General features: G+C 37.5%; 3 protein-coding genes across 3 annotated transcripts; all 3 read right to left on the bottom strand.

The window, feature by feature from the left end:
* Positions 1-6,303: 6,303 nt before the first annotated feature.
* Positions 6,304-8,058, bottom strand: LOC117207996. Its single transcript, XM_033448784.1, has 5 exons — positions 7,902-8,058; positions 7,676-7,730; positions 7,392-7,483; positions 6,603-6,717; positions 6,304-6,528 (listed from the first exon to the last, which is right to left on the bottom strand). The coding sequence occupies exons 1-5, from the start codon at positions 7,950-7,952 to the stop codon at positions 6,434-6,436; spliced, it is 408 nt and encodes a 135-aa protein (XP_033304675.1). The 5' UTR covers positions 7,953-8,058; the 3' UTR covers positions 6,304-6,433.
* Positions 8,059-10,848: 2,790 nt separating this feature from the next.
* Positions 10,849-12,435, bottom strand: LOC117207990. The gene is made up of 5 exons (XM_033448778.1): positions 12,275-12,435; positions 12,049-12,103; positions 11,758-11,849; positions 11,157-11,271; positions 10,849-11,075 (listed from the first exon to the last, which is right to left on the bottom strand). Exons 1-5 carry the CDS (start codon positions 12,377-12,379, stop codon positions 10,975-10,977), a joined length of 468 nt encoding a protein of 155 aa, XP_033304669.1. The 5' UTR covers positions 12,380-12,435; the 3' UTR covers positions 10,849-10,974.
* Positions 12,436-12,672: 237 nt separating this feature from the next.
* On the bottom strand, positions 12,673-14,806 carry LOC117207997 (the record flags this gene model as incomplete). Its single annotated transcript, XM_033448786.1, has 4 exons — positions 12,673-13,186; positions 14,062-14,164; positions 14,254-14,372; positions 14,686-14,806. Coding segments are annotated over 4 exons (417 nt in total), but the record flags the coding sequence as incomplete, so codon positions are not given.
* Positions 14,807-15,119: the final 313 nt, after the last annotated feature.

Raw genomic sequence — 15,119 nt, 5'->3', positions numbered from 1 at the left:
TTTTTTATGCTCTGTAATCCATTTGGACTATCCGTTTAAAACATCATGTAGACAGAAACAAAGGTCGATGTTTACGTTCAGAAACATTCAAGAAAATTAATTCCATCGAAACTCTCTTATCTTTATACTCGTAACGTCAGAGTTGGCTGCAAGTTTTCGTTTTCCTTCGCTTTCGACGCCGGAAAATTGTCCACGAGGCCGGGGTCGGGTCCAAAAAGTCGACGTCGCGTCGTCGACGACGTGGCGTTGGCGAAATTTCGCCGGTGCACCGTCTCGAAATTTTACGATCGCTCGTAATCGTGGCACGGCCAAATTATTATGGTGGAAATTCCGCGGCACTGGGGCCACTCGACCGAGTTTTCACAATGAGCCCTGACTACGTTGGATACACACCGTCTTTATGGCGGTTAGGTTTATTAGTCGCCGTTTTCACTCGGGGAACTCGGTCCATCTTCAGCGTCGTTTCGACGTCCCTCTGTTTTTCGTTTTAGTCGCAGACTATGTACGGGCCGTGGACGTTGTTGGAGCCCGGCGAGCGTTTATGGCGATCTATTATTTTCCACCGGCTTCGTAACAACCCTTTTTTTCTCTCGCCAACTCCGAAGAAATTAAAACCGCGCTTCTAAAAAAGACGAGTTTTCGTATGGGTGCATCCACGTTTTATTCGAATTCTTTTCGAATTATATCGTTCGCGTATGTTTAATTCTGAAAATAGAATTCAGGATACTTGCGTAGAAAATTCGAGTTTTTGTAGTGTGTTTCGTAATTACGTTTTAGTGGCGAGTCGTTTGCGAAAATTAGGTTTAGGATTCAAGGTAGGATACAGAATGCTTGGAATTTGAGAGGAATTTGTAATTGCGATTTAACGTCTTAGGGAGAATTCAGAATTCTCGGGATCGTCTTTTTCTCAAACTTGTATGTTTGTTGTAACATTTGTTTATTCGCAACATCGACGAACAAAACGTACAGGATCGTCGCTATCTGTGCACTGTCCATCTGAAATTAACAAATTTAGCAAAAGTGGAATCGACGATCGGTTTGGCCTCGCATTCCGATGAAACGTAGGAGATCGATCGACGTGGTTTTAACGAAACGACGCGCGAGATAGCGACGCACAAACGCCATTTAAATTGCAAGATCTCGCCCGTAGATACGAAAGGGTTGAACGCTTTATAAGAGCAAAACGAACGAAACCTTGAACCATTACATACGTAACCGGGATCGGTTCGGACGCGTTCTTATTTTCAGTTCATTACCACGCGCCAACGCCTCCGTCGTAGTTCACTCTCATAGTAAATAATGCAGCGCGACACCTGGTACACCCTGTACATCATGCTGCGTATGCACGGAAGCGTCGTGTGCACACGTACCAGCGTAATATATGCATAATGTATAGGGTGGTCTGGTGTGTGCCCTGGCGAAATACCTCCATGTTACACGCTGTTCTATATATCACGGTAACCGTGCGTTCGTGAGCGCATTTTACCGGGTATGCACCCGTTGTATAGAACGTACGAGGCTCGAGTAGTGCGCGTGTTAGCGCATCAGGCTCTTGGAGCGCGCCTACAGCTATAGAAAGGACTCTCTTTCGTGGGGGCGAAATATGGGATTTCGCTATGGGTGGCTACGGAGCCTTCGCGATTACAGCCAGAAATCTATTGGACAGTTTAGTTTATGTCGATCGTTTCGTACTCGTACGTTCCTTCGTTTCCTCGTGCTTTGACCGGATAGTTTGGAAAAATCGAGCGTACACGCGTGGCAGATATTATCTTGTGACTAATTGGCATAGGTTTCACAGTAATTATCCAATAAGCTCTAGCGGATTCGAAGTTTTTTAAGCTTCGATCTTAATACTTTGATCGGCCACTTGTAGTACGTATGTTACGACTTAATATCTTGGATCGTGGATTTCGAAAGAACGAGTCAGTGATATTTACTTTGATTTCAGGACTCGAGCGTATCGTTTTATCGTCGCAAGCAATCAAGAACGAAATTATCCTGCTAAATAGAATACGACTGCATCACCTATCCGACCTTCGATCACCCTTATCATATCCACCGCGGTTACTTCTAAAAATACTCACAAGGTAAAATGCTGATACCGTTCGTCATTTCGTTTCGTTATGTTTCACATTTCTCTGAAATTGATTCATCGGAACATAAAAAAAAAACTACGTTTTGTAGCTATTGTACAAATGGATTATGGACGTTTATGCGCTTATGGGAGACCGAGAAGCACCAACATATACATAAAATATAGAAGAAATCTAAATTAACATACTGTTTACGATATTTCGTTTCCGAAACGTATCTCGTGTCTCTAGCTATATTTATACATTTCAATTTGCATAAACGTCCACACGTGAGTAACGTGTAATATCACTGAACGATCGATTTGGAAGAAAAACGGGACTAAAATTTCAAAAATAAATTCACGATGAAATGAAAAATCAATCGACCTAGCCTACACATAGCCTATACATAATTCATCTACGGTATAGGGTGTCGAATATTTTGCAATTTTCGAACGATCGAAGGCTTCGGTGTCTCGATAATAGAGATAAAACGGCGTAGTTTGGTCAGATAATTCGAGAATAATTCGCAGCCGGCGCCTTAATGGAAAGAGCCCTTGCTCGGTTCTTCGATCCCATAACTTCCGCGGCTAGGAATTCCAGCGATGCTAATTTCATCGTAGGATAGCGGAATTCCAGGGGTCCGGGTCGGACGCGGTTATCATCTGGCGCTATTTCGACCGGGGACATGCGCCGTGCAGTTATATTAACCGCATTTCCGGAAACGTTCGATTGGCCGCGTGGTATCGGAGCAATTCGTGCAATAACGACGAGAGTCGCCGCGTCGGCCAGAGATAATATCGCGAACGATAACGTTCCTCCTCGTTGCAGTTCCATCCTGTTGTTAGATCATCGTTACATTACGCCAGTTTATCGTAATATGGTTCTGGTTGGGGGTTTGGCTTGGATTCGTAACTTTTTGCGTTGATTCACGATGGCTGAGATTTGTGGAATCGAAGAGAAAGATGTAAGATAACGGTGGCGAGAAAGGAATTTGGAGGTCGAATTTTTGGCGATATCGTTTTCCACGTTCTTTTTTCTTTGTCCTTTTTTTTCCTTTGTTAAGTCTCGAGACTCGTTTAACCGCTTAACTCTTTGGAGAGAAAGTTTTTAAAACATTTAGCGCAATAATATAATAAAACGAGCGAGATACACTCGAAGTTGAGGAAATGTAAATTGAAATACAGTGAAGTTCCATTCATATGGAATTCTATGTTTCAATAGGTTTTAATAGCGTTGGAAAATTATTAAAAGTTACGGATCATTGATAGTTGTTGTTTGCATCTGAGCAGAAAATGGTCGAGATTGTTTCAGTGGCATCCAAAATTATTTGCAAGCGACGAAACATCATCGAGTAAATATTACTGGCACGTAAGATTATCACGAACGATCGTTACTTTTCAATTAGAAACATCGTATTCGTAATTCCTATGATCGATGATCGCGATAATTTGAGGATTGCGAGGAGCCATCAAGGTTCGTATCATTGACGTTCGAAGCAATTCGAAGGTCCTTGTGGATCATCCACGTGTTTCTCTGGCAGTTAAAACGTTCAAGAATTATTTAGCTTATCGTGATATCGCGATGCGTACGTTATAGGTGAGGTAATCATAATATTATGCAAAAGTAATGTTTAATCGTATCTCGATGTTTGTATAGGTATATCGTCTGCAAAGATGTAAGTACTCGGCTCAATCGTGCAAACAAGAAGCAACGTTGAATTTAGACGAGAAGATGCCTGGTCGAAGGAAACAGTTTGCGAAAATAGTTATTTTTAGAATGGTTAAATAATTAGTACGCTGTCCCGAGTGCTCATGACCAATTAAACTGCCTCGTTCTCCAACAAACGACCACGTTGAAGCGCAACGTAAACCATCATGATCGAGTGGAACAAAAGCACAATGGCGAACAACGACGTACACCACGGAATCATTGTACAATCGTGTGCGTCGCGACATAAGTATGCGACGTTCGCGACGTCGTCGTCGAATGTAAACTCGATTATAAAGCAAGCTATCGTTTCCATCTGTATTCTTCTCGACTACATTCTCGTTCTCGAGCTTGTGTGTACGTTCGGTCTAGTGTGTACGCGTCTATATTTCACGATACGCATTTGTACCACGATATCTTGTACGAGCCAATGTATACACGTACGTGTGTTCTATGGTTGGAAGCCTTTATAGAGCCAGACAAGTCGATTGAATTATAGTAACAAAGTTATCCGTCACTTCGTGCGACGCGGGCTAAGGGCTAAACACTGTGTCTCAACGGGATCTAAACTGATTTTCAGCTTATTTCGAAGAAAGGGATCGCGTCTTAAGCAAGATTGATCGAAATGGAAGAAACCTCCTTCTATCGTACAAGTATCTCGTATAGACAGTTCAGTCTGCTTTTTCGTTACAGTTTCTCCATTTTAATGGAAACTTGAAATTTGAAGCCTTGGTTTAGTTAGAACTTCGAACGATGATCGGGTTGGATATGAGAGAATTATTTTATAGAATATACACTCTCGTTCGTGGGTGTTCAGGCACCTGCTATTTCCATACGAAGAGCGATCTAACTGAAATCATCAAGGAAACGTTAAATCGATCAGAATTCTATATTATTGGAATACAAGCTAGCGAAAAACATGATCCTTCTCAATTTTTCTCACAAATCTAACTATATAATCCTATTATAACGAAAACGTTGAGAATCGAGACGTTATCTCTTAAAGTTCTACTTCTTTTTTCTCACAAATTGTTCAGGTTGTTATTTCGAGTACGATCAAGCAACGGAATCGTTCTGTGATAATTGGGCATATTATTCGACGTGTGTTTCCGTTGTAAATTATAGCGAGGAATGTCTGGTGGGCTGAAGGGGTAGACGATTCGAATGATCGAGTGTCATCGCTGGTCGCAGTTAATTCGGCGCGTGTTAAACAAAAGGTTTAGTCGTTTTGACGACGGTCGTTTGCATTAAGTGGCTTTATCCGACGCGCGCCTACCCCAATCTGCATTTGACTTTGTAATTTCATTTATGGTGAATCGCGTATTCCGGCTGGCTGCGGGCAACGCGCGCAAACATTTGCAGCCAGCTTTGAGTTTCGCATCTCGCAGGACCTTCTTTGACCAGCCAACTTCCAATTGAAACTGCTGTGCTCGTGAATCTCGTGATTAAACCTCGTGATAAGGACAATTCCTAATTCAGCTCGAACGACACTGATTTTTGTTAGACCTAAACTTCGTCGAATTTCGTGAAATACAGGATAAAAGAAGTTTTATCGCTTTGTTTTCAAATATTTTTTAAACGACATGAGATAGACGGATAGATTTTTTATTAATAGTTTAATTAAGCGTCCCAATTACGCGCAAAACGTGATATTCGTGAAAGGAACAATGTTAGTTGTCAATAAAATTTTTCCTAAGAATTTTACACGTTGCATTATTTAAAAGTTAAGACGAATTATCGTTTTATTCTCAAAAAAGGACGAGAAAAGGTGAGCCCAGGAATTCACTACGTCGTAATTCATAAATATTTCATAAATAATTCACATATATTTTAGACCAACGCCGGTAAGAACGAATAATTACGATAAATCATTTTATTCCGTGTATGCGACCTTCAAGATCTCTGACGGTAAACAGTATTAGAGCAAAAACCAGATTGAAGAGAAAAAAGAGGGCGTCCGTACTTCTAACCGCGACTGATCACGTAATCGCTTGTCTGTGCGCAAAATAGATTGTAAACAGTGGGAATAATTGAATCGATTAAACGTGAAACGATCGAGCGATTAATTAATAACTTCTGGCGTTCGAGCTATCTGAATCACATCTTCGAGTTTCGAACGATACTTTAAAGCGGAAAACTTGCAGGAATAGGAGATTAATTAGACTGAATAATTTTCCGGTGATTTTCACGGTTTAATCTCGGCGGTGGTGTTGCTTGCCTCTTAATTGCTTGAAAAAATAGAAAAATGATGTCTCAATATTGTGTATCTAGATCTGCCACGACGTAGGTTATTTTTGTTATTATTTATTCTTCTTTTTACGCATTATCGTACTAATTACGCGGAGAATGACTGCATCTCCTGCGTTTTTAGTAAAAAATGATCCCGCTGTAATGATTGTTTCGTTCCAACGCGAGAATTTCGATGAAATTATTAATTTATTAGTTAGTTACCAGTCATTACCATTTGTTCAATTTGCAAATAAAAATAAAATTCGTCCGAACAAGAATAAAGAGGTGGTCGTTTAAATGCTTTTCGTTTTATTGATAATATTTACAATTAATTCAGCGAATTACGCTACAAATTACATGAATTACATTGCCGGAATTTGTTGTGTTTAAGAGCAAGCCTCGACCATTTATGCCATTGTTGATTATGTGAATCGATGAGCGAGTTCAGCGAATCTCAGTTGATCCAGGCCACATCTGCCAAAGTTTTGGGCAACCACGCATTGATCGTCGTTTGCAGCTAAACAAGAAAGAATGGAAACGCGTGAAACAAGTGTACGAAAAATCGTCTTATAATTTGCTCGATCGACGTACCACTATAGGCACATTGGTGTACGGTATCACGAATGATGTCCTTCTTCTCACTGTCAGGATATGCCCTGTCGATTTGCTCGTCGATCTTACGTAGATTAATAACGTTGCCATCCATCTAAAATAAGTGGAACATTTTAGAAACAAATGTTAGTAAGCAAATATGTATATCGAAAAGCGTCGTTTACGACAGATGAAGAAATTAATTTTAAGTAAAGAATTTGCGGCCAGGTAAAATTCGAAATTAATTTAGAGTATTTTTATAATTTTAACATAGAATTTTCAGTGACCGATAATTTTTTTGGATCGAGGTTTTTAAAGATTCATAAGGTTGTGTCGCAAGTATCCTGTTCACCTTCATATTTCATATTCAGTTTTTAATTATTATCAATTAATTAATTTACCCACTCCATGGCCTGATCCTACGAGAGATTTCTAAAACTAAATTCCGCGCTATAACTGGTTAAGTTATAGTTATTCACTGCGCATAAATTAATTGTTACGTCATACTATATCGGATACTGTATATTAATTTTGTATGTTATTCACAGTTCGAATCTTTTATTATACTTTTCGTTGCTAAGAATCCAAGTACTATGCGTTGCTGGAAAGAAGACTAGTGGGATGGCACAGAAGCAAAGAAGAAACTGTTCCGTATCGTTCATCGTCGCACTTTGCTGTATTGTTTTATCGAATCTATATTTTATCGAAATAGCTCTTTATGCCAATCTTCGTTTCCAGCAACGTTCTCCATGCTGGACTTTATTAAGTAGAATCAGAGACTGTACGTACCAGACCTATCTTTTGCATCAGACAACTTTCGAAGCATCCTCGTGTTCTTATTCCCTCTGGGCTGGTGTCGCGAATTAAGTTTCCTAGGTCGACTATCGAAACAATATTTTCATTATTATTCATTTTCATTTCGAATGGTTCGTTTAATTCTTTTCCTATAAAAAGTATTTACTTTCAAGCGTAAAAAGTGCTCAGTTCGTTGGTTTCTATTTATTAATAAAATCGTATAGCACCATAAAACATATTAAAATATGTCTATAACGTTGCAACGAGTTTTTACTTACAGATAGTAAGACCCATTTGTTTCAAGCACGTCTCGGACATCTCATTGGCAGTAACCTAAAATTACGAAAATGAAAAATATTAACTTTTCGAACGTAGCTTAGAGAAACGATGGATTCTGTGATATTATCGAAATTCAGTTTCACAGTATCGTCTACGTTCTTTCTTCTCTATGTTTAACGTAATCGAGCCCGAGCCACGGAAACTTTAAACCGGTCAAAGACATACCCCGCAACATACGAAGTAAAGTACGCAGAAAACAGCGACGATAGTCTTCATGCTTGCGTTTTTTCAAGATATCGACGCTGAAAGTGACCGTAGAGAAAGAACAGTTACGATAGATGCAAAGTGAACACGAACTACCGCTAGACACGAACTTCTTCGACTGGCTGGTCAGCGTTTCGATCTGCTATTTATACCGTATAGTAAGTGCATAAAAACATAGAGAATTGTTGTTGACAGTGATTCTTACGTAATGTAGGGTTGTATTTTGAGAATCGGAGAAGGATGGGAAAAGGAAAGAAAAAGTGTTTTATCGGCGTGTCACGGCGTAGATCTCTGGCTTCTGACTGGGGAGTAGGGAGTGTCCCTGCATCACCTTCCTGTCAGTGGTTAACGATATCCTGAAATCTTGTGGCGTCTATCTCCTTCCTCTGATGCTTCCATTGGACGGTGGGTGTCTGTATTCGTTTATACATTGTGCATCGTTAAGATGTTTTGGTTAATTTTTTCAGCCAGCACATTTTTTTGCATCTCTACTATGCTCGAGGCAATTTAGCCACGAGCGTGTCTAATGCACGTGAGGTTAGTCGTCGAATGTACGTCGTTACGTTGCGTTGAATCATCGACGAAACAGTCCGTAACTTCCCTACGCTGGTCGACGTTGTAGCTTGTAGACGTCTTCCGTCTGCTGTACCTCTGCCGTCGTGGCTACAGCGCATCCCAGCGATCGGTATAGCGGGTTCGTTTTCGTCGTGTTTCTCCCATGTCGGTGTGGGATTAGGGCGTCGTTATCTTGTGACCACCCCAGCAGAGAAGTTACGATAGGCGGTTGGTTGAATCCAAGTCCATCCAAGAGCCGAATCTAACGACGTCTGTCACTTGTTGGTTTTAGTTGCATCCTTTCTTCTATTGTGGCATCGCTGTCTCGGTCGTGCGGTGCGTAGTCATTAGTCGTAGGGTTGTAACTTGCAAGTTGGAGAATCCGCGTGTTTCTTTGCTGATAAACTCACGTTGAATGCGTCTTTGGACAACCAGCTCGTACAAACTTTGTACGCGTATTGTACAAGATGAGTGTGGAAATCAATACGAACAAATTGGAATTGACGTTTCCCAAATTAAGGAATACAATTATCATTGATGTTTGTTTGCACAGGATACTGTCCTACGGATAAGTGAAACTTCGCAAGTTAAAATTTGGAGTGATTATTTGAATTAAAATATATTTAGTAAATATATTACTAGAGCGTGCTACAGATGACTCGTAGTTTAATAGAAATTGTTATTCTAGGAATCTGTAGCGCTGTTAAGAGCAAGGTGGTCAGCTTAGGTGGTCGCTGGCCTAATTGGATTGCGTTTTAATCAGAAAAATTCCGAAGATTCATTTGAATGTTTTATTTAAACACTGTTTATACTATGAAGAGTGAGGGAAAGAGATAGAGAAATATCTCAATTCTTTATATTGTAGAAATAAGGTAACTTTGGAAAGAATTGATAGAATTATGAAGCATTTACATTGGGAACGATAAGATAAACATAAGCTAATTTGTTGTCGCGTTTACAACTATGTTTAGAGATAAGTAAGAACATGGTACATTATCCTCCGTTCATTATATTATGATTATGAAAGATTTTATCTCGACATAAAGAAGTGATACAGTATTAAAAAGTATTTCCTATTAATAATTCTTATTAATCGCTTTTAATTGATTTTTAATTCATGTTTACGTAGGATTAATTTTATCATAGCTCGAACGTTCGACTTGCAACGTCTCCGCCGGTTGTTCTAATGTAGACTGTAATTTCAACAATAATTATATTCCTTACTTTTGAAAACAAATCGAAATTTTGATTTATCCGAATTTCGAGGTGTGCAATTGGCATAAACAAGTTTACGTGAAAATCGATAAATATCTACAAGAAATATTAAATAAAAAAATGGCAATTTGTAATATATTGTTCCAACAAATGGACCTTTTAACAATCAGTTTATACGGTCATATTCCCCGTTCAAAAATACGCTCGAAGTGTTCATCCGGAATATTGATACAGTGAACTGTAAATACTGTAAATACTCCGGTTTTCATTCTACACTTTCACCGTGGAGGAATCATCTGCGGTGATCGTGCAATGTGAAACGGTGTAAATTCGGTTTATACACAAGTCACATCGGCAGTTGTATTCGTCAGAGCTGATTGGTGCATGGAAATACTTGCGAGAAAGCAAGTATAGGCAACGAAAGTGTCGGTAAACCAACCTCTGGTGATAGAGGAGGAGGTGTCCTTGCAATTTCATAGAAACGCTTCTTCCAGGTATCTGTTTTAGACCAACACGAGTACGAACGAATAATTACGGAAAATTATTTTGTTCCCTGTATGCAACCTCGAAGATCTAGTAATAACCAATAACAGAGCAAAAAAAAAAAACAAGGTTAAAGAAGAAAAAAAAAGGCGTTCGTGCACCTGGTCACGAGTGATCACGTACTCGCTTATCGAGTGGACTAAACGTGAGACAAAACACGACATTACAATTTCTGGTGTTCGAGGTAGCCAGCTCACAGTTGCGGTGTATGAAATTTTTAAGCGGAAAGCTTGTAGATGTACAAGATTAATCGGATTGAATAACTTTCTGGCAATTTCCACGGTGTTATTTTAACCTTGGTCTTGTTTGCGTTTTAATTGCTTGAAAAATAAGGAAATAACGTGTCAGCGATGAATGTACACGAGTCCCACAAAGTAGATTATTTGTGTCGTTATTTATTCTCTTTTTTACGCTTGGTTACGTTAATTATAAATACTGCGCGGAGAATGACCTTATCTCGTAGTTTTTCTTGCAGAAAGATCCCGCGATAAAAGGTTTCCCGTTCGAACATGAGAATTTCGATTAAATCGTTAACTTACTAACTTAGTGGCTAGTTATCGACCTTTTTGTTTAACTTTCTACACAGAAAGAAATGTCATCTTAACAAAAGCGAAGAGTACATGCTTTTCGTTTTATTGACAAGTTTTACAATTGATCCGGTTAATCACATGTATCGAGGAGTCTTCAACGTTTGTTGTATTTAAAAAAGTATCTTGACGATTTATGCGATCGTTGATAGCAGTTGACGAGCGGTGAGTTTCAAGTGTTCCAGGCCACATTGGGCGAAGTTTTGAGCAACCAGACACTGGTCGTCGTCCGCAGCTAAATAAGAAAGAATGGAAACGTGTGAAACAACTGGCACTGGTGTGAAAAGTCACGTTATCATTTGTCCGATTAACGTACCATCCTTGGCACATTGGTGTACACTATTGTGAACGACCTCCTTGCTCTCGCCGTCAGGGAATATACTGTCGAGCAGTTCGTCGATCTTCTGTGTGTTAATAACGTTGCCATCCATCTAAAACAGGTGCAATATATTATAGACAATGCTAGTAAGCATACATATCGAAAAATGTCACTTTCGACGGATGAAAAAGGTAACTTAAAGTAAAGAATTCGAGGAGAAGCAAAATTAAAAATTAATTTTCGGTATTTCTACGATTTTATAAAATATAGAATCTTTTCGTTGATCGAAAATTTTCTGCATCACAGTTTTGCAAAATTCGTACTCTGTTGTGAAGCAAATATCTTCTTACCTTTATTGATATTCTATATTTAGTTTCTAAAATACGATTATTCACTGTACATAAATTAATTATTACACTACCGTAATGAATCGGATGTAGTAACATGTACTGTTGTACTAGCGGTATATTAATTTTGTATGCTATTTGAGTTTCCTTTTTTTTGTTTATTATACTCTTCATTGGCAGGAACCTAAGTTGTACTTGTTCGATAAATTCTCCATGCTTGACTATGCTAAGTAGAATGAGACTTTACGTACCAGACCCATCTTCTGCATCATACAGGCTTCGAGGCATCCACGTTTTCTCGCTATCTCAGGGCTGTTGTCGTGAACTAAACTTGGTAGATCAGCTATCGAAGAAGTATTTTCTTTATTATTTATTTTCGTTTCGAGCCGTCTATTTAATTCTTTTCTTCGATGGAAAATATTTACGTTGAAACGTAAACAGTACTCGTTTCACTGGTTCCAATTTATTATTAATAAAGTCGTATGGCACCGTAAAATATGTTAAAATGTATCTATATTACTTTTTAACGAGTTTCTACTTACCGATGCTAAGATCCATTTGTTTCAAGCACGACTCGGACATCTCATTGGCAGTAACCTAAAATTACGAAAATGAAAAATATTAACTTTTCGAACGTAGCTTAGAGAAACGATGGATTCCGTGATATTATCGAAATTCAGTTTTACAGAGTCGTCTGCGTTTTCTCTTCTCTACGTTTAGCGTAATCGAGCTTGAGCCACGGAAACTTTAAACCGGTTAAAGACATACCCCGCAACATACGAAGTAAAGCACGCAGAAAAGAGCGACGATAGTCTTCATGCTTGCGTTTTTCGTGATATTGATATGCAAAGTGTTTGCGGAAGAAGAGCACATACTTAAACAATACTTTCGATGTGCGAAAGGAACTTATTCGACTGGTTAGTCAGCGTTTCGCCTTGCTATTTATACCTCATAGGTGAATAAGAAGTAGAAGATTGATCGTCGCTGATAATGGCTTTACGTAATTTAATTTCCCGGAAACATAGTAAACATTTACGTGTTTATGAGGTGAATTATTTGCGATTACGATAGATATGTATTGTAATCATTTTTATATATATTTGCAGTTCGTTGAGATACATATCTTCATCGATCACATATCTTCATCCATCTTTAATTCTTTGGGAACGTTCGAATTTGAATATTTGGTAAAACGGAAAGCTTTTCGAGAAGACTAAATTTTATTAAAAATGAATTCTATTACCTTTAAGCTAGACGGAGAAAAATTATTGGCAGATGTTTCGTATTTGACAGGAATATAGGTAGTTTGTCTTTTTCTGATACCCAACTCTGAATTAAGCTAATCGATTTGAATCTTTTTTTTTTACTATTAAAATTTTCGTGGAAATCGCCGTCTGATTGCAGCACAATTTTACGAGTCACAACATGCACACGGATGATATTCCACGAAATATTAATTGTGCCATCGATAGGGAAATGAAACAGCAAAAAAAAACTTATCGACGTATAACACGTGATCGGTATAAATTCTCTTACCAAGAACAATTCAATGTTACAATAATATGTTTCTATACTTTATACGGTTACATTATAAACATTTATTTTGTTATAGTCCCGTTTGTCTTATGGAGCAAGTTGCAAAAACGAATCCACTCTTACAAATGTCGTCCTGTTCTTGCGCTGAAACAATGAAATAGGTGTTTATGAAGATATTACGCTGATATTATTGACAACAGTTGCATGCTTTTAATGTCTGTAAAAATAACAAATTCCGATACTAGCCTAGGTTTTGTTTGATTTGATAGCTCCAGTTTTGATAACATCAAAAACTACCTATATTTTAACGATGTCTATTGAAATATAATTTTCATCTCGGAAAGAGAGCAACGAGGGAGAATATCAGGCTTAAATATTGACTTTATCGATACCTATTAATTGTAGCTGATCTGAGCTAAGATCAGAGGCGAAAATTAGATGAAAAGGTTTTATTCGAAATGTATATACAATGTACGTATCTGGAATATATCGCAAAGACGTCAAAATACTTGTGAACGTTAGTGTACGCCATGTACGGCTTTTAATCTATGAAAGAGAGTAGGAAAATGTTATCTAAGTATGTAATTTGTAAATAATCGTAGCTTTTTCTTTGTAGTTCCTCGAATAGTTTATTCTGTTTATATCTATTTCGTGCGTTAAATATTGTTGGTTAAGAATTCTAAAAACGTGCATGTTATTTTCTATTTGCTATTTAATATCGATTACGTCGAAGCGGAATTTCGTAAATTCCCAAGAATTTTTCATTTACTTTCTACGACACTCTGTTCTCATTATATGTTTCTATCTGATTATATAATTTCAAATACTATTGATAACAGCAAATGACCGTTCGAATATATTATCTGTGACCGACATTTAAAAAAAATATTTCCAGGAAAAAGATACTAACGTTATTTTTCTGGTCGATAGTTCACAATTTCATCGGTCGCTATATTAGATTTTCTAATAATTGGCGCTATAGATTGAGTTTTATACTTTGACAAAAAATTCAAACTTACCCTTTTTGCAACATTCGTTCAATGTTTGATTCGTGGCTATGGGGAAATTGTTGCGTTCCGCCGTTTTTAATAAATATTCAAACCGAATGTTCTTGCCTTCCACCTGCAAACATTATGAAATAACAAAAATTTTGTTTGAAATATCGACAAGTCGTTAGATAATTAAAGAATTAAATGATAATCAACGTTTACCATGTGAGCTTTGTCCAGAACGCATGTAATGAAACAACCGAAGTCCAACATGACGTTTTCGAAGTTTTCGCGTGATATATTTTCCTCTTGGAAAATGGCGTCCAACTTTATCAAATCCGCTATAGTCGTTGGTAAAATCATTAGGAATGACAAATATCAAATATCTATTATTTTCGTGGACATGAATTATAATAATTCCTCTCTTCTAATCTTTTAAACAGAATCGTACTTGAATTTTATTTACTTGCTATTATTTAATAATTTACCACGTATATGTTTACATTGATTATATCTTTTAGAATAGAAATGAGAATTATAAAGGAAAATGTAAAATACAGAATTTTCTAAGAAATTAAAAAAGAGAAAAGAATCGCGAAATTATATACAATAAATTATTTAGAAACAAATTATTAGTTATTTTATAATACATACTGTCAGTTAGATTGCTCTGGTGCAAACATTGCCGTATATCCTTTATATTAATGTTTAACATTTTTGTGAATTGTATTAGATTGCTTGCTCGGACGAGTATCTGTAGTAGATGGTAATTACTTCAATCGTAATAATTAATTATTTTTTAACGTAGAGTGTATAAAAGTATCATGTTAATTACAAAACTTTTTGGTCCCGTTAATATACAGATCATTTAATACCCAGTTAATATGAGATACATCTATCATACTTCCAAAAGTTTAGCAGTTCGATGTATTATACAGGGTAGTTGGTAACTGGTGGTACAAGCGGAAAGGGGGTGATACTACGCGAAAAAAGAAGTCGAAAATATAGAATAAAAAAAATTTAAAAATTTAAAAATTTAAAAATTTGTAAATTTAAAAATTTAAAAATTTGAAAATTTAAAAATTTAA

This window comes from Bombus bifarius, unplaced genomic scaffold (assembly GCF_011952205.1).
Source record: "Bombus bifarius isolate JDL3187 unplaced genomic scaffold, Bbif_JDL3187 scf7180000008047, whole genome shotgun sequence".
NCBI classification, from domain to species: Eukaryota; Metazoa; Arthropoda; class Insecta; order Hymenoptera; family Apidae; genus Bombus; species Bombus bifarius.
This window is presented reverse-complemented; position numbering and strand designations above follow the sequence as displayed.